Source organism: Oryctolagus cuniculus, chromosome 8 (assembly GCF_964237555.1).
Source record: "Oryctolagus cuniculus chromosome 8, mOryCun1.1, whole genome shotgun sequence".
NCBI classification, from domain to species: Eukaryota; Metazoa; Chordata; class Mammalia; order Lagomorpha; family Leporidae; genus Oryctolagus; species Oryctolagus cuniculus.
In genome coordinates, this window is record NC_091439.1 from 45,940,041 (window position 1) to 45,960,101 (window position 20,061).

Here is a 20,061-nt window from a genome sequence, read left to right on the forward strand (position 1 = left end):
TCCAGGACTCCCATGTGGGTGCAGGGGCCCAAGGACTTGGGCCATCTTCTACTGCTTTCCCAGGCCATAGCAGAGAATGGGATTGGAAGTAGAGCAGCCAGGTCTTGAACAGCACCCATATGGGCTGGCACTTCAGGCCAGGGCATTAACCTGCTGCGCCACAGCGCCGGCCCCAATAAACAATCTTAAAACACACACACACATACACACACACACACAAAGATGCATTTGGGACAGGAGTTTTACCTGGCAGTTAAGATGCCCATGCCCACACTAGAATACCTTGGTTCAACATCTGGCTCTGGCTCCTGACTCCAGCTTCTTGCTAATGCAGACCCTGGGAGGGCTCAAGAAACTGGGCTCCTGCAACCCCCAAGGGAGACCTGACTGAGTTCTAACTCATTGGCCCAGCCCAGTTCTGGCCATTGTCGGCGGCACAGGGGAGAAAACCAGCAAACAGAAGTGCTTTCTATTTGTCTTTCTCTGCCTTCAAATATAAATCATTTCAAAAGATTAATTTTGACCCTTAATTCACATCATATACAAAAATTAACTCAAAATAGACTATAAACCTAAAGGAAAGATGGAAACCACAGTACTTCTTCAAGAAAATACATGAGAAGTATTTGTGATTTTGGATCAGTCAAAAGTAACATTAAAATTACAAATAATTTTAATTAAACACAAATAAAATTATAAATAATCAAATTAATATGCTGGATGTCATCAAAAGTGACTTTGTCAAAGTCATTATTTATAACATGTAAGAAAGTAGCCACAGACTCAGAGAGACTATTTCTAATCACATATCTGGGTCTTTTCTGACTACATGAAGAATTCTCAAAACCCAGTAACAAGAACGCAGTAACCGAAAAAAATGGGCAAAATGTTTGAATTCAACGAAGATATGCAGGTGGAAAATAGATACATAAAAAGATGGCCACGCCATCAGCCATTGGTTGGCAAAGATGTGGAGGAGCTGGTAATCCCACTGCCAAGGAGACAGTGAGATGGAGCCATCATTTTTCCCATGTACGGTGGTTTTCTTCTTGGCTGTCCCATTTATTGTCATACAACTTAAACATTATCATTTAAAAAATTGGTTGGCAGAAATTATAGACTTTCTAAATCAAGATTTAATTATAAATTTTAAAAAGCTCTCCACACACATGGTTGATTGATTTTTGACAAAGATTCCAAGGCAATTCAAAGAAGAATACCAGCAAGTCAGTTCAACAAATGCTGAAACAGATAGTGGATGAGAAAGAGAATTTCAACCCTATTACCAACAAATCACAAAAATTTACTCAGAATAAATCAAATAAAAATTACAAAACTTACAGAAGAAAACAAAAGAAAAAATCTTTCTATCTTGGGGAAGGTAAAGATTCTTTAGACAGGATATGAAACAAACCATAGAAAAACAAAATTTATAAAATGATTTCAATCAAAATTAACTAACAACTTCTTTTCTTGGGAGGACACTATGAAAAAATTCTTTAAAAATAAGCAAGATACATCTAATAGAGGACTTCTGGATGGAATAAAGGATTGCCACAACTCATTAACAAGATGATTATCCAATTGGAAAAGCTGACAAAACACCTGAACAAACACTTGATCAAAAAAAGATACAAGAATCTCCAATCAGCACATGAAGAGATGCTGAAAACACTATCAACCATAAGGGAAATGCAAATTAAAATCACAGTGAAAACAGTATGATGCACCCACTTAGAAGGGCCAGATTAAAAACTGCCAACACACTGCTGCTGGGACCATGGAATGACAGGAACTCTGGTACATTGCTGACGGGAATTCTATCAACCACTGGGGAAATCCATTTGGCAATTTCTTGTACAATTTAACATACACCATACAACCAAGAAATTCCACTTCTGGGCATTACCTAAGAGCAATGGCAAAAATGTATGTTCACACAAAGATTGTTCATTCTTCAACAGGTAAATGCATAAATTGTCGTATAGCCATCAAAAGGAACACAACAAAAATGAAGCACTAATACAAATAATACAAATTAATCTTAAAGGTAGTATGCTAAGGGAAAGAAGCCAGACACAGAATAGAACGTACTGCAAAAGACCATTTATATAAAACTGTAGAATGGACAAAACTAATCTATAGTGAGATCAGTGATTTCTTGGGCCCAAGACATGACAAACCGACTGACAGGAAAAAGGAGCACAACAGAACTCTTCTGGAATGATAAAAACATTCAATATACTGACTGTACAGTGAAATAGGTGTATACATCCATCAAACCTCAAATTGCATACTTAAACTGGGTGCACTTTACACCTCTACAAAGCTGCTTTGAAAATAACACAAAAATATCACAAAGCATTCTGAATACCGGGTTTTGCAGGGAGAGGGCCTTTTAAAAAAGGAAATCCTGAGGAGCTTTTTCAAACACACATTCAGCTGGGATTCTGAGATAGACTTGAGGGACCAGTTTAAAAACAAACAAAAACACCTCACAGGGAGATTCACAGATGCAGTTCTTCCTACAAATTTTGACAATTTAAACTGTGTAGATGCAAAGTAGACACTCCAAATGTTACACACTGACTCAAGATGGAACTCCTTAAACCCTAGTATCAAAACACTAAGTAATTTAAGCAAAATGTTTATTTTTGGACATCAAAAGTATTCATTGGTTTTACTGGCAATTTACATAAAATAAAATTATGCAGTTACAATGGACAAGTCATTGAGTTCTGACAAAATTACAAAGTCATGTAATCCTCACCTCAAAATCTGAAAAGCTCCCTTTTTCAGCTCCTAAAAAAACACTGACCTCCTTTCTATAACTTTTTTATTTTCTAAAACTCCATATAAACAGAGTCACAGTATTAGTTGTTTATGGCTTGGTTCTTTCACTTAGCATAATGCTTCTGAGATTCGTCTACATTACTGCATGAATCAAGAGTTCATTCCTTTTTATTGATGAGTATCATATTCCACTAGATAGCACAGCACAATTTGCTTATCCATTCACTTGTTGATGGACATCTGTGGTCTTGCCAGTTTTAACTACGAAGAAAGCTACCATGAACATTCAAGTGCAATTTCTATGTGGACATACGTCTTCTCAGGAGGGGAACTGCTGGACTGTATGGTTGTATGGTAAGTATAGGTTTAAATTTATAAAAAATTGACAGACTGGTTTCCAAAATTTGTGTTTGATTTTTGCAGTTTCACTGGCCTCATGTGAGAGGTCTAGCTGTTCCATATCCTTGTCAACTATTGGCATGGTCAGTTTTTTAATTTTAGCCATTATAACAAGTGAGAATTAGAATCTCATTGTGAACTAAATTTGTATTTCCCTTGTGGCTAATAATGTGTTGAATACTATCCCAAGGTACATTCCTATATAGTCTTCTCTGAACTGTCCATTTTTAGAGTTTGATTGCCTTATTACTGTGTTGTAAAAATTCTTCAAATATTCTAGAAATAGTCTTCATTAGAGATATATTTGACAAATATTTTCTGTGTCTTGTTATTTCATTCTCCTAAGAGTACTTACTGAAGAGAAAACATTTTAAGTTTTGATGAAGTACAATTTTTCAGTCATTTTCAAGGTTCGTGCTTACTGAATATTATCTAAGAAATTGCTATGTATAAATAATCACAGCACTAATGATAAATGGCCTGTTAGAAAGTAAAGTGAAAGTAAACACAATTCTACATAAGTTGCTTATAACAACCAAAAAATAATTATTTTGTGTTTACTGGCTAATAACAGGACTCTCAAAACCACTAAGTCTGAAAACAGTACTGTCAATATCTTTATTTTCAAGTATGACAAGTCTGATTCTCCTTTGGAACTTAAAAATTCAGACACTTTGCCCCTACACTACTTAATTAAGAATTCAAGAGTCCAGAAATACATGTTTTATACAAAGCTCCACATGTGGTTCTGATACCCCTTAAGAACCATTATTCACTAATTTTCTAGACATTAATTTTGAGTAAATATTTACCAAAAGATATAATAGACATTTCTAACTTCACTCACAAAATTTGAAGATTGTCCTAATTTAAAAAAAAGCAATTATGTTTTCATGACTAGTTAACAAGTTGGTGATATATAGGAAATTGTGAATTATTCATAAAGAAATATATATAAGACTATGTATCTGACAAAAGGGATCATCACTGAAAGTTACATGTTTGTACACTAGTATTTATTATCAATCTTTTATTATTCCAGAAATGGACTACTAGTAGTTAAAGTCAAAATAAGCCAAAATCAGTATAAGGAAATTTGAACTTAATGAATGATGCTATTACTAATTTATTATTTTACATCATTATATCTTTCATATATATATTATTATGCCATTTATTCAAAAAAGCAAAATCACAATAATTACTCCAGTTATAGAAATATCACATACCTCTTTCACATTGGCATCATCAAAAAATACCCATTTGGAACTCTTGGTATGAAAAGCAAAGGCACAATAATGTCGGCTGGTGTAGCAGATCATACCAACAAGGTGAAGTTCACTGTTTTTGGCATTTTCATCTGTAACCCTATAAAAAAGCTGTTTAAAAAATTAACAGTGTACATTTAATGTTATATCTTTTAAAAATAACTTGGTGAATTGTATATCTGACTCATTATGAAAAAAAATTTTTCATTGTATATTGCCTAAATCCAAGATTATGATTTTATTATTGAAATCATTCCTGACCATTGTACTGTTAACAGAATTACTACTTTCAATTAGTTCATAGAAATTTTAAGTCCAATGAAATAATTCATTACAAATCAGTTCAGTAATACAATATCTCCAATAACATGAATGATACTTGACATAAACTCCCAATTTCAGACAAAGTCCTGATAATTCCCAAATCACATATTTGAACATGCACTAAATGTTATATTATTTAGATTTTTAACTGAAACATGGGCCAATTCAAAATATATCCAGAAAATAACCAATCATATCAAGAGATCCTTGCCGAAAATAAATTTTAAATTTAAATATTTCTAGATTAGCATTTACATTTATAATCATGATCCTATGCAGATATTCAGATCATCATCATTGTAGAAGGAAGGAGGGAAAAGTCAGGGGACAGTTTAGCTTGTAACTGAAAGCTACTTCTACTCTATGCAGGACAATTTGATTTGATTAAATGTGTAAGAATACATTCAAACATTATTTCTGCTTTAGAAAGAAAATTTAGCTCTGAAAAGCATTAACTAATTGTACCTTAACATATAAGGACTCTTCACAAGAATTTAAAAATAAAAGAAGAAATGAATGAAAACAGTGAAAGATACCCCAGGAAGATAGAGATGTGTTGCTAGATTCCGAACAACATCTTCGGTCAAGTCAGAATGCTCAGAATCCCAGACTAAACCAATTGTAACAATCTCTGGACAATTCATTAAAACACGACGAATTTTTATTTTTTGGCCACAGTTACTCTATAGAAAGAAAAAAAAAAAAAAACAGAAAAGGCAAGTTCCAAAAGCATCAAAACAGATATACCACAGCAAAGTTGTACCAAGTTTTTATTATACAATGACAATCCCAACATATATGTGAAACTTACTTCTTCAACATACTGTTAATTGACTTCCAACATGCTATTTGTCTTAACTGTTAACAAGAAGTTTATTATAAAGTATTTGGGGAGATTTTTGCCTGTTAGACAAAAATTTAACCTAAAGGAAGCAGAAATAAACCCTTAAAGTCAAAAACAATATTAAATGAAAAAATCATTTATCATATTCATTTTTTAAAAAAGAAAATGGGGCTGGCACGGCACAGCAGGTTAAGTTTGCGACACCAGCATCCCATGTAAGAGTACCAGTTTCAGTCCTGGCTACTTTGATTTCAATCCAGATCCACTGAGGAAACCAGCAGATGATGGCCTATTTCTGGGCCCCTGATACCCATCAGGGAGACACAGATGGAGGAGATCCTGGATCCTAGCTCCTGGCTCTAGCCTGGCCCAGCCATTGTCTTTGTGAACATTTTGGAAAGAACTGTAGATTAAAGATCTCTCTCTCTCTCTCTCTCTCTCTCTCTCTCAGGCTTACCCTCTTTCTATGTAACTGTGCCTTTAGAATAAGTAAGTACATCTTTTAAATGAAAATATATTCTTAAATTTCCTATATAGAATTATTATTTGTATAATAATATTTGAATGCCTACTTTCAAACTATAAACACAGAAGCACCCTACTGTCCTCCAAATTATACTTACAGGGCATTTTCTATAGTCATCTGTCGTATTTGCTGCTTGTAGCAGTTCTGCAAACATTTCAGGTTTAAAACGCTCGTGCCTTTCCATCATTCTTTCAACTTCATTGCTACAAAAAAAATAAATAAATAAAGCAGTTCCAAAGGTAGCCCATGAACTTAACAGAACTTAACAGATCTAATAAAGTACACAAGAAAAATAGTAAGTTGTCACTACAGGTATGCCTTGTATCTAAATATGGATATTCCTGAAAAAGTAACCTGAAGTGAATTTTCCAGCCGGAGCTGTGGCATAGTAGGCTAAGCCTCCGCCTGCGGTGCCAGCATCCCATATGAGCGCTGGTTCTCATCCTAGTTGCTCCTCTTCAGATCCAGCTCTCTGCTATGGCCTGGGAAAAACAGTCAAGGATGGCCCAAATGTTTGGACCCCTGCACCCATGTGGGAGACCTGGAAGAAGCTCCTGGCTCGTGGCTTCAGATCGGCCCAGTTCTGGCAGTTGAGGCCATTTAGGGAGCGTACCATCAGATAGAAGGTCTTTCTCTTTATCTCTCCCTCTGTGTGTAACTACCTCTCAATAATAAATAATTTTTTAAAAAAAGTAAATTTTCATAAAGTAAAAACATTTTAAATCTGGCAGTTGTATGAACAAAAAAATTTGGCCAAGGATAGAAAAAAATAACACTAAGAATATAAGATACTTCAAAGAGTTTATGAGTATTAAAAGATAAGTTTAGTGTAGTGCAAAAAGTTTCAAAATCTATGCAAAGTTTTTTCATAACACATATTTTCTTTGAACTTTTTGAAGACCACTCAGATGCAGACTTAAACATTTTTGTACAGTAAGTTCATTTTTTAATTCTACTTTTCCACATACTTTCTAATTTACCTTTGTACTTTTGTTTGAAATGACATGAATCAGGGCATGACACTCTGTCTCAAGGGAATTTTACAGTAAGCACTCTTTTTATTCTATATCTTAAGTAGGGACTTTAGTTTAAACAAAACTACAGAAAAAGCTTACTTTCTGGCCCAAAGCTGCCAAAGCAAAGTTAAAAATTCCAGCTAGGAAAAGGCCCTTCACTGATTAAATACAGAAATCACAGCCAAAATTACTTACCCCAGACTGTGCCTTTTGTTCCTATTATGAATGCTAATTATTTTATTAGTGCCCAGGAAGGCCTTTTAATACACTACAGGGTAACTGCTATTTTATTCAGCTTCCCCAAGAGTCACATTTTCACACAAGGTATTATCTTGAAACAACTATGTAAACACTTCTCCAGTGGAATGCAAAGTAAGCTGAAATCCCTCCTGGTTTCCAGTTCAGACGCTCCGGTTCTACTTAATAGTGATATAACCGTCCTAGAGCTGGGTATAATTTACAGTTCAATGGTACTTGATAAGTGAAAGCACCCTTCTAAAACACTTTACAAGCCTAATAGAGAACACTCTATCTGATAAGCTCACTCAAGTTGCACCTAATGGTTTTATAAAACTGACAGCATCAGAATAGTGCTAACCAGACAATTTTGAGTTTGGATGGATCTGGGTTTCAATCTTAACTTCACTCACCAGATTAATCTCATTAACCTACTCTTCACCAACAAAATACAGTTTGTGTCAAGAAGGAAGGCAATAGTTTACAGAAATCCTAGAACATAGTAGGCATTCAATAATTGATATTGGATGCTTATTACTAATAGATATTATATTAAAAATTTTATGTATCAGAATTGGAATTCAAAGTCTGTCGAACAGCAACATGTAATGTTAACCAGGCAGACAATCTAATTCTTATTATCTACAATCCCGATATGGAGTGCTGTCAACACAAAAGTTGAGGGTTAAAATTTTAGTATTTTATTTATGGCCTATCCCACTTCTCATAAAATAAGAAAAAAAGACTGAAAACTGACTTCAGTTTAGGAACCATTTCTCTAAATCAACATTTCCCAGTTTTTTGTGAATGTATAGAAGATATTAAACATAACCAAATGATAGTCTTTAAGAAATAATGTGTTAAGACTGGAGTTGTAGGGGTCAGCGCTGTGGTGTAGCGGGTAAGGCCACCGCCTGCAGTGCCAGCATCCCATGTGGGCGCTGGTTCAAGTCCTGGTTGCTCTATTTCCAATCCAGCTCTCTGCTCTAGCCTGGGAAAGCAGTGGAGAATGGCCTAACTCCTTGGGCCCCTGCACCCGCATGAGAGACCCAGAAGAAGCTCCTGGCTCCTGGCTTCTGATTGGCCCAGCTCCGGCCATTCTCACCATTTGGGGAGTAAACCAGTAGATGGAAGACCTCTCTCTCTGCTTCTGCCTCTCTGTAACTCTGCCTTTCAAATAAATAAATAAAAATTAAAAAAAAAAAAAAAGACTGGCGTAGTGGCATAGTGGGGTAAAGTTACTGCCTGAGATGCTGGCATCCCATATGGGCACCAGTTCAATTCCCGGCTGCTACACTTCTGATCCAGCTCCCTACTGGTGCACATGGGAAAGCAACAATTGATAGACCAATTTCTTGGGCCCCTGCACCCACATAAGAGACCTGGAAGATGTCCTGGATCATGACTTCAGTCTGGCCCAGCCCTAGCCATTGTGGCCATTTGGGGAGTAAGCCATCAGATGGAAGATCCTCTCTCTCTGCCATCAGGTAGAAGATTCTCTCCCTCTATCTGCGCCATTGGGTTGAAGATTCTCTCTCTCTCTCTCTCTCTCTCTAACTCTCTCAAATAAATTAAATAAATCTTAAAAAAAAAAAAGAAATAATGTGTGATATTCAAGAAAGGCAGAAAGTTAAATAATATAAAGTGGATAAACATGATATCCAATTTACACACAGACAAGAATATTGTTGCATAGTATATTCTGATTAGTAATTATCTACTTCTATCTTCTTATGTTAAAATTTCTACATTTATGATCTTATTCAATGTTTATCACATATCAAATATTTCTATTCTCAAATACCTGTTGGAAAGTGCTCAAGCAATCTTTATTATAAGGTCTAAGAACCATTTTTGGATGCTTAATTAGCTAAGGCAGAAAAGAAATGAGAGAGGAACAACAAACAGGCAAGCATGGCAAATTTTATTTAAGGTAAATATTGAGCCCTCAAATATAATAACTGAAGGGTTACAATCACATCCTTCTTTTCTGTTTATCCTAGAATGTATCACAATGAAAGGACACGTGTAACTGACAGGAAACACAGCCATTACCAAGGGAACATTTTAACGAAAATGAATATTAAGCTCCCTTTCGCAGTTCTAAAAACTTGCTATAAATACAGATACAAATTTCAACTCATATTTTGTATATTTCACTACATGACATATACATGTTGAACACCCATAATCAGAAACACAAAATGTTCCAAAATCTGAAACTGACATGACACTGCAAGTGGAAATTGTCACACCTGAGCTCACGTGACATACCTTAGTTAAAATTCAGGCACACTAAAAATACTGTCTATTACCTTCAGGCTATGTGTATAATGTGTATATGAAACGTATATGGATTTCATGTTTAGACCTGGGTTCCCTCCCCATCCCTAAAATGTATCATTATATTTATGTAAAACATTCCAAAATCAAAAAATATCTGAAATACTTTTGGGCCCAAACATTTTGGAAGAGGGATACTCAATTTGTATTAGGCTAAATTACAAGCAGTCAACTAAGGAAGACATCTCATAGTACCTCTAATGACAGTGCATCTGTTAGCCTAAGTCAGAGGGGAAATTTACAAGTGTTATGGTTTTATAGAAACTTGTTGTGCTTACATGTGTTATTAACATCTTTGGTAAATATTCTTTAATAGGTTCTTACCATAGGGCTGTTGTAGAAATGTACCGCACAAATTCTGTAAAAGGTAGAGGGTCAGATGATGCTCCACAGCTACGACACACACACTATAGGTAGAAACACATGTTTAATCTATCAATCATAAAACACAAGCATAATAGGCAGTAAAATAATTAGGTCACCTCACCTGTTCATACAGAGTCATGGCAAACTTCTGGTGGGTGATACAAGATTTAGAGGTACACATGTCTGCATCTCTGCTTGGCACTATGTGAAAATGAATTCTCTCCAATATATTTTCCTAATTTAAAAATTAAAAAGACAAATGAGTTGCTGATCTCGCAGGAAGCACCTCAAAAATACAACTCTTGGCCATTGCTGTGGCTCACTAGGCTAATCCTCCGCCTGCGGCACTGGCACTCTGGGTTCTAGTCCCAGTTGGGGCGCTAGATTCTGTCCCGGTTGCTCCTCTTCCAGTCCAGCTCTCTGCTGTGACCCGGGAAGGCACTGGAGGATGGCCCAAGTACTTGGGCCCCTGCACCCGCATGGGAGACCAGGGATAAGCGCCTGGCTCCTGGCTTCGGATCGGCGCAGCATGCCGGCTGTAGCAGCCATTTTGGGGTGAACCAACAGAAAAAAGACCTTTCTCTCTGTCTCTCTCTCTCTGTCTGTCTAACTCTGCCTGTCAAAAAAATAAAATAAAATAAAATAAAATAAAATAAAATAAAAAAAAAATTTTTTTAAATGAAAAAAAAAAACTCTTTTTAAATGAAGATTTTCTTAAGTGTAAGTTTAGGTGTGCCATACATCCTGTTAACTTTTCAACTTCCCTCTCTAATAAAACATTTTAAATGTTACTCAATTATTTACTTTTTGTAAAAGCATTAGCTTAAAAAAATAAACAAAAGAAATTAAACATAATACAGCACTTTTAATAAAGTCATTTAAGATACTTGCAAAATCTACTCATAGTGGCTGACACCTAAAGCATTAGAAAACATAGTTTCCTGTGATTTCAGCATTTTCATATTAAGAAATATCAAGTAACTATTTTAAAATGCTCCTTAAGTTACTTATATAATCCATATAACTTACATCAAAATATCAATGATAAAGGCTCAATATCCACCCTGCTATGGTTTGTATGTGCTTTGCCCCTTAAGTCTCATGTGTTGGGAACTTGTTTCCCAGTGTGGTGGTTGGTAACAGTAGTTGGTGTGGAATCTTCAAGAAATGGGGCCTACTGAGAGGTTCTTAGGCCAACAGAGTACATGCCAGAGGAGGGAATAAGCTATTTCTCAAGGCACCATGGTCAATTAAAGTGGGAGCCTGCCTACCCCTTCCCTCTCTCTCCACTTACTGTTGGCAATGTGATTTCCTCCTCCTGCCCGCATTCCCGCCACTGCCATCTGCCACAAGGTATCATAGCAGCGGGGCCTTCACCAGAGTCTGTGCCAAGTTCTGGATTTTTGACCTCCAAAACTCAGAGCTCAACAAATCTCTTTATAAAGTTAGCCTGTCTTGGGTATTTCATTACAGTAATAAAATGTGGAGCAACAAATAACATAATGCAGGCAGTGTGCACTGCAACAAATTTCATAAGTAAGTTCAGATTTAAAATACAGAAAAATAAAAGGGATTTATTTAACAGAATACTCCTTATTTTTCCCCAAAGCTTATTAACCAAGAGATTCTAACACAATCTTCCTCTGCCCAGGAAATTCAAAATCATTCAATGATGTCAGCCTGGTTTTCTAGTCATTTCATGAATTATCATTATTGTATACCAGTAAATTTCATTCATGTGAAAGTAAAACTCTGGGGCCGGTGCTGTGGCACAGAAGGTAAAGCCACCGCCTGCAGTGCTGGCATCCCATGGGCACCAGTTTGAGTCCCGGCTGCTCCACTTCCAATCCAGCTATCTGCTATGGCCTGGGAAAGCAGTAGAAGATGGCCCAAGTCCTTGGGACCCTGCACCCATGTGGGAGACCCAGAAGAAGCTCCTGGCTTCGGATCAGCACAGCTTCAGCCGTGCCCTCCGACCCCAGGGCTTGTGTGTCTGAGATGCTGGGCTGGGCTCAAACTGCCCACAAGTCCTTCCTTAGAGTCTTGCAGGGGGCTGGGTGTGAGCCCGAGGTGTGACCACAGCACAAGCTGTCACCTCAGCCCTCAGCTTGCCCATCTGCCCAGGGGGACTGGGAATGTGGCCCTCCATGCTGACACTGGGCCTCCCCTTTCCTGTCTTCTCTGCCTTGCTAACCCCAGTGACACACAGCCTGCACTAGGAAAGCTGCTCTCCAACTATTGTGGCCAACTGGAGAGTGAACCAACAGATGGAAGACCTCTCTCTCTCTGCCTCTCCTCTCCTCTTTCAAATAAACAAATAAGTCTTTTAAAAATGTAAAACTCTAAATTTAATGTTGTACAAAATCTATTCATGTTATAAGTAATAGATCAATTGTAAACAAAAATATGAAAATTTTATTACTGAGTGTGCTGTTACACAATTTTTAATCAATACAGAAGTATGCTACACTACATGCAGATCAAGGGGCTGTCCATCTGTCTAAGAAAACCAAGACACTCATTCAAGAAAAAAGCGAACATAGAAATGCCAAATGAATTCTACAGATAGCAAATTCTAGAGAAATTCCAGGAATGATTTGAAGTGCCTTCAAAAAGACATGGAGGGCCAGCGCCGAGGCTCACTAGGCTAATCCTCTGCCTTGCGGCGCCAGCACACCAGGTTCTAGTCCCGGTCGGGGCGCTGGATTCTGTCCCAGTTGTCCCTCTTCCAGGCCAGCTCTCTGCTGTGGCCAGGGAGTGCAGTGGAGGATGGCCCAAGTACTTGGGCCCTGCACCCCATGGGAGACCAGGAGAAGCACCTGGCTCCTGCCTTCAGATCAGTGTGGTGCGCCAGCTGCGGCGTGCCAGCTGCGGCGCGCCAGCCGCAGTGGCCATTGGAGGGTGAACCAATGGCAAAGGAAGACCATTCTCTCTGTCTCTCTCTCTCACTGTCCACTCTGCCTGTCAAAAAAAAAAAAAAAAGCATGGAAATATGTATTATTTGTAAAAATAGGCCATAAAGGCTGAATGGACACTAGTAAGGAGAATTAAATAATGCTGATGGCAGAGATCTGAACTAGAATGAAGTGGTGGTGGGCAAATAACATGAAAGGAAAACCATAAAATGTTTGTGATGGAAGAATTTACAGAATTCACCAAATAAAAACAGGGTCGGGCTTGGAGCTGTGGCATAGCCGATAAAGCCACCTCCACCTGCATCCCATATGGGTGCCGGTTCAAGTCCCGGCTACTCCACTTCTGATCCAGCTCTCTGCTATGGCCTGGGAAAGCAGTGGAAGATAGCCTATGTCCTTGGGCCCCTGCACCTGCGTGGGAGACCCAGAAGAAGCTCCTGCCTTTGGATGGGCACAGCTCCGGCCCTTGCAGTCATTTGGGGAGTGAATCGGTGGATGGACGACCCCGCCCCCCCAACTCTGCCTTTCAAATAAATAAGTGAATCTTTTAAAAAAATAAATAAAAACAGGGTCAAGAGAAAAAATGACTATGTCTTAAATCTAAATTACATCTACATGGGTACTTCAAAAATGTTCAAAAAAACTGGGATTAAAAGATGGGTTTATTAGGGCAGCGCTGTGGCGCAGCATGCTAATCCTCCACCTGCGGCGCCGGCATCCCATATGGCCGCCGGTTCTAGTTCTGGTTGCTCCACTTCTGATCTAGCTCTCTGCTATGGCCTGGAAAAGCAGTAAAAGATGGCCCAAGTGCTTGGACCCCTGTACCCACGTGGGAGACCAGAAAGAAGCTCCTGGCTCCTGGCTTCGGATTGGCTCAGCTCCAGCTGTCACGGCCAACTGGGGAGTGAACCAGTGGATGGAAGACCTTTCTCTCTTTTTCTCTCCCTTTCACTGTCTGTAACTCTACCTCTCAAATAAATAAATCTTTAAAAAAAAAAAAAAGATTGGTTTGTTGTGGTGCAAAAATTTTTTAAAAATCCACGCAGAGTTCTTCAAAAAACTATGGAAAATGTATATTATGATAAACCTATATACAGATATCAAAAAAATTTTTGAACAAAAATAAGCTTAGTTTTTATTCCATTTTTCTATGAAGTACTCTTGTATTTTACTGAGATATTTAATAATCGACATACATATTTTAGAAGATGTATAAGCAATGCTCTAATTATTAACATGGTGGTAACATGGAGCTTGAGAACATCAGCCCCAGTGACTCTCAACCTGACGTGTGGTATCAAAATCATCACCCCAATTGATAGCTGCCCACCACGATTCCCTTCTCTCTCCATGAGAACCAGTGCATGAAAAGATAAATATCACTACTGAGAATGTGCTGCACTTGAAAATACTGTAGAGGCAGAACTGTGATTTAAGTTTGCAAAGTTTTTTAGTTTTTAGGTTCAGTCACCTAACAAAAATTAGAGCAGCACAAATCACCAAAATAGAGACAGATTTAAATTGAGCCTTACAGAATGGGTAAGACTCAGATGCACCAACCAGCTCTGATACTTTTCTGTTATTGGACATTTTTATTTCAACTGTTCCAAAATTAGTGCTACCTAAGCAATGAAAACTACTATTCTAACTTCTGAAGGATTATCAGATACATACAAAGCACTCTGCAGCATCATCCATTAGGCCAAGCTGAAATCGCTGCTCATCTTTGAAGCTTTCTGCCAGAGCATGCCTTATGTTATCTGATGGAAGTGCCTTTTCTCGGCTGTGCTGAAACTGTGCAAATATTGTCTGGGAATCAACAAGTACATCAGTAAGTTTAATGCCAATAATTTTAAAAACACTTCAAAATTTCATTGCAACACAGAGAAATTCAATATACTCACAAACTAATACGGAACGGTCTTTTACTCTAAAATTCCATATAAAACAATTATTTCAATGAGTAAAGCATAAAAAAAGCTGCAGCAGTCTCCACATCATCTGTTAACGTGTGTAAGAATTTAACACATGGAGTTTTCAGAGATTCTGACTGTATAAGCTTGAGGTGTGCCCAGTTTTAAAATATTCCCTCAGATGATTCTAATGCATGCCATTAAATGAACAGAGTTTTGCAGTAAGTCACTTGAAACCTAAAAATATACTACAGGAATTAAAATCATGCTGACCAAAAATTAACATATAGTCACATAAATTTTTTTTTTTTTGACAGGCGGAATGGACAGTGAGAGAGAGAGACAGAGAGAAAGGTCTTCCTTTGCCGTTGGTTCACCCTCCAATGGCCGCCGTGGCTGGTGCGCTGCAGCCGGCGCACGTGCTGATCCGATGGCAGGAGCCAGGTGCTTCTCCTGGTCTCCCATGGGGTGCAGGGCCCAAGTACTTGGGCCATCCTCCACTACACTCCCTGGCCACAGCAGAGAGCTGGCCTGGAAGAGAGGCAACCGGGACAGAATCCGGCGCCCCGACCGGGACTAAAACCTGGTGTGCCGGCGCTGCAAGGAGGAGGATTAGCCTAGTGAGCCGCGGCGCCGTCCTAGTCACATAAAAATTAAGAGGAGCTCACATAAGGGCCAAGAGCTTCTTCCAGGTCTCCCACATGGGCTCAGAGGCCCAACCACCTGGGCCATCTTCCACTGCTTTCTCAGGAGCATTAGCAGGGTGCTGGATCAGAAGTGGAACAGTCGGGACTCAAATCATCGCCCATATGGGATGCTGGCACCACAAGCAGCAGCTTTACCCACTGTACCGCAGTGCTGGCCCTGAGATTATTGGTGTAAATATGATTTTCTAGTCTTATTGAATTTAAGCAGGAAAAATTTTATTTACTTCTAAAATTTTTAATTAGCTTTGAACAGATTCAATATGATCTGTAGATACAAGTCTAAGAACATAATGATATTCCCTTCTTCCTTCCTTCCCTCTTTTCCTTCCCCTCCCACCCACTCCTTCCCACTCTCTGTCTCCCTTTCTATCACAGGAAAAATCTTTTAATAAATTCCAGTTTTATGACAATCATCCCATATGGAAGAAAGTGGGGTGAAAAGGTTTTCAGTGACTACCTGTCAAGTAAGCACCAGTGGGACTCCAGCCTGCTCCACTTCTGGTTATTCCATTTCCAATCCAGCTCCCTGTTAATATGCCTGGGAAAGCAGCAAAAGATGGCCCACATGCTTGGGCCCCTATATCTACATGGAAGACCCGGATGGAGTTCTTGGCTCCTGGCATCGATCTGCCACAGCCACTGTGGCTATTTGGAGAATAAACCAGTGAATGGAAGCTCTCGCTCTCCCTCTCCAACTCCCTCCTTGTGTGTGTGCGCGTGCATGTGTGCTTACCTCGTTCTCTGTAACTCAGCCTTTCAAATAAATAAATCTTTTTAAAAACCCACAATCCTGGCTGGTGCCGCGGCTCAATAGGCTAATCCTCCGCCTGCGGCGCTGGCACATCGGGTTCTAATCCCGGTCGGGGCACCGGATTCTGTCCCGGTTGCCCCTCTTCCAGGCCAGCTCTCTGCTATGGCCCTGCACCCCATGGGAGACCAGGAGAAGCACCTGGCTCCTGCCTTTGGATCAGCGCGGTGCGCCGGCCGCGGCAGCCATTGGAGGGTGAACCAATGGCAAAAGGAAGACCTTTCTCTCTGTCTCTCTCTCTCACTGTCCACTCTGCCTGTCAAAAACAAAAAAAAAAACAAAAAAAAAACAAAAAAAACCCCACAAACCTGAATAAATCATACATCAAGAATTCATCCTCGAAACTATACATCACTTTAAAATGAACTTTACTTATAAATCAACTGATCAAATATGTCAAGTATAAAAATTAAATTTTTGAGAAGCAATTGATAATGTTTTTCAAACTATTAAAAGGTTACCTTCAAAGCACAAAATATACAGGCATCTCCTTGACAAACATGACCAGTCAGAACTCGTAAACTTCGTCGGAATATATCCAATTGCCACAGAACCTAGAAAACAGATTTGAAAAAAAAAGATTAAAGATATTAAAGATAGAGTCAGATATTTTTTAAATGGCAAATAGTAAGTAATTTCTTTTTTAATTAATTTATTTCATTTGACAGGGAAGGAGACAGACACCTCCCAACCACTTGTTCACTCAAATGGCTGGAAGCCAGAAACCCAATCCAGGCCTCCCATGTGGGTGGCAAGAACTCAGCTCCATGAGTCATCATACCTGCTGCCTCCCCAGGTATGCATTAGTAAGAAGCTGGGATCCAGAACAGGACTCAAATGCACATAATCCAATATGGGTGCCTGTATCCTGTGTTTTTAACAACTTAATTATGAAAAGCCTTTCAGAACTTCCCTTTGAAAGCTTCTTTTTCTTAAAACACAATAGGACCCATTTATCTACTACAAACAACTAAGTGTTTTACCAAGCACTTACATATTTCCTAACTTTCCTGCATACCATTTCTTATCATACTATAAAAAAATACTACCTTGGAATGCATTTTACCAAAAAATCAACAACAGCACAGCTTTAGAGGTAGTGCAGCACTGTGGTTAACACCACCATCTTGAAAGCAGATTGCCTGAATTCCAATTTCAGCTTCACTCTTTACCTGCCCTGGGACTTAACTTGGAAAAAACATTTTCTGAGATCTGGTTTTTTCATCAATAAACTAAGGATAAAAGTGGTACCTACCTCAGGGTTGTTGTAAGGATGAAATTAGATTAACACTTCTAATGTTCAGTAAGAACACAGTAAATGTTAGCTTTTAAGTATTCTAACTTTGTCTCTAACTCAGAGACATAAGACATCACACTAATATGTCATATTTATTTAACTGTACTGCCTTCTCATCAGATGAAAGTATAAAGTATTCATTCAAAATAGAACCTCTAAGGCCAGTGAAGTCTTCCCAATGTAACTGGCAAGTTTTTTAGGACTACCAAAGTTCTGAAACTACATTGGACACTGGATCAAACTACAGAAAAACATACTTCTATGATTTCTTTCAAGTTCTCTGTATTACTCAACACAAAGTATAAAGACTACTTTAATGAATACTTATCACAAAATAATTATTCTAATTAGATTAATCCTTATTTCATCTATTACCTATTGTAAAAAGTTAAAGCCTAGGATAGTTGTTGGAATAGATTTTAGCAATATAGATTTTCCTTTTTGGATAATTTGCATGTAGTAATGCAACATGACATCTAACAAAATTAATAGCTATTAATATATACAGATATTTCTCAGGTAGAAGTTCCAAAAGACCAATGCATACATGCACACACATTAAACAAATGAACACAAACTTTTCACTCTATTCCTCACCTCAAAATAGAACTTAAAAATTTAGCAATGAGAAATGGCACATAAATTCACTTTTATGACTTCCAATAGATCCATACCATTTTAACAATGTCGACTTTTACTAACTTAAGAAGGCTTCACAATTTATTTTTTGTTGTTTTTGCTTCACTATCTTAATATTGTGAATAATGAAACATTATGAATATAATAGAAATGAAGTTTTATCAATTTAATACAAATTTAAAAAATCTGCAAAGATAAAAATCCATTAAAATCTTAAGTTAAATATAACTATTAGAATTCAATAATGTTCACTTTTAGAGTTTATAGAGCATTTGTTTTGTTTGGGTTTCGAGTATATATAATACAGCACTGGCTTTTACAATTTATCAGCATTTCTTCAAAGTATTAATCAAAAGCTATATTAATATTAGATTTTGAATTTTTTTAAAGCTTTATTTATTTTATTTGAAAGGCAGGGTTATATAGAGAGAGGCAGAGACAAAGAGAGAGATCTTCCATCCACTGGTTCACTCTTCAAATGGCAGTAACAGCCGGAACTGAGCTGATCCAAAGCCAGGAGTCAGGAGCTTCTTCAGGTTCTCCCACATGAGTGCAGAGGTCCAAGTACTTGGACCACCCTCCCAGGCACATTACAAGAAAGCTGGATTGGAAGTGGAGCAGCAGGGACCAGCGCCCATATGGGATGCTGATGCTACAAGCAGCAGCTTTACCTACTACGCCACAGCACCGGCCTCAGTATTTTGAATTCTTAAAACTGAAGTCAAGATTTTTCTGGATTTTTCTGGAATTCTTTAAGATTTATTTGTTTATTTAAAAGGCAGAGTGAGAGAGGAAGACACAGAGTAGTGGGGGCAGGGGAGAAAGAGAAAGATCTTTCATCTGCTGGTTCACTTCCCAGATGGCCCCTAGGGCTGGGGCTGGTCCAGGCACAAGTCAAGAGCCAGGAATTCCATCTGTATTTCCCATGTGAGTAGAAGACACATTAGCAGGAGACTGGAGCAAATAGAACTTGAACCAGGACTCTGATATGGGATGCCACTGTCAACCAGTGGCTTAACCTGCTCCACCACAAACTGTCCTCACAAAGTCTATTTGAATAGATGTTTTGTTGGTAAGGAGTGGCCTTGCCAATTAGTTTATAAAGCAAACATCAGAGGCCAGTAGATGCCCCAAAGTTTATAGAGTTGGCAGAGCAAAGCACAGCAGAGGAGAGAGCTGCAATTAAACCCAGGGATCTCTAGAGGTTTCCCTGAGTACTCTGGTGAGTAATAGGAAATGCCCTGAAGCCTGGTAAAGAAATACCAAACAGGACTCGAAGAAACATTACCCAGAGTTCACACAGGCCAGGATAGTGCCCTGTTCCCAACAGCCAAGTGGGAAACTTCAGAATTCACAGGGCCTCGCTTGAGGAAAGGTCCCAAGTGAAGAGAAATGAACCCTAGAATAAACACATTTCTGTTGTAACAAAAAAGTTCTTTCCTAATAAAGCTAAAGAGTAAAATGATCACATTGCGTCCAAATAAATTAACCTTGTCCCACAACAAAGTTCAGGATTATTTTTAGGGCTATAAAAGTATCTATATCTTAACACTTGTCTGACATCTAGTAAAAATCACCAGACATTCAAAGAAACGAGAAAATACAAGCCAGAATCCCAGAATGAGGAAGAAAAAAAAATACACTAAAACACACTACGGCAAGTACA

At 38.3% G+C, this 20,061-nt stretch overlaps 1 protein-coding gene across 4 annotated transcripts in view; it reads right to left on the reverse strand.

The window, feature by feature from the left end:
• USP53 (ubiquitin specific peptidase 53) overlaps nucleotides 1-20,061 on the reverse strand; it is a 69,950-nt gene that overhangs the window by 26,821 nt on the left and 23,068 nt on the right. For 2 of the 4 annotated variants that reach the window (XM_051820277.2, XM_051820274.2), the window contains 7 exons: nucleotides 16,921-17,013; nucleotides 14,706-14,840; nucleotides 10,238-10,351; nucleotides 10,075-10,157; nucleotides 6,252-6,357; nucleotides 5,321-5,467; nucleotides 4,422-4,571 (listed from right to left, as the gene is read on the reverse strand). In XM_051820277.2, coding sequence (XP_051676237.1) covers nucleotides 4,422-4,571; nucleotides 5,321-5,467; nucleotides 6,252-6,357; nucleotides 10,075-10,157; nucleotides 10,238-10,351; nucleotides 14,706-14,729 — 624 coding nt within the window. In that variant the 5' untranslated portion in view covers nucleotides 14,730-14,840; nucleotides 16,921-17,013. The remainder of the gene's footprint in view (nucleotides 1-4,421; nucleotides 4,572-5,320; nucleotides 5,468-6,251; nucleotides 6,358-10,074; nucleotides 10,158-10,237; nucleotides 10,352-14,705; nucleotides 14,841-16,920; nucleotides 17,014-20,061) is intronic. The other 2 variants (XM_051820276.2, XM_070047670.1) reach the window with 2 other exon arrangements.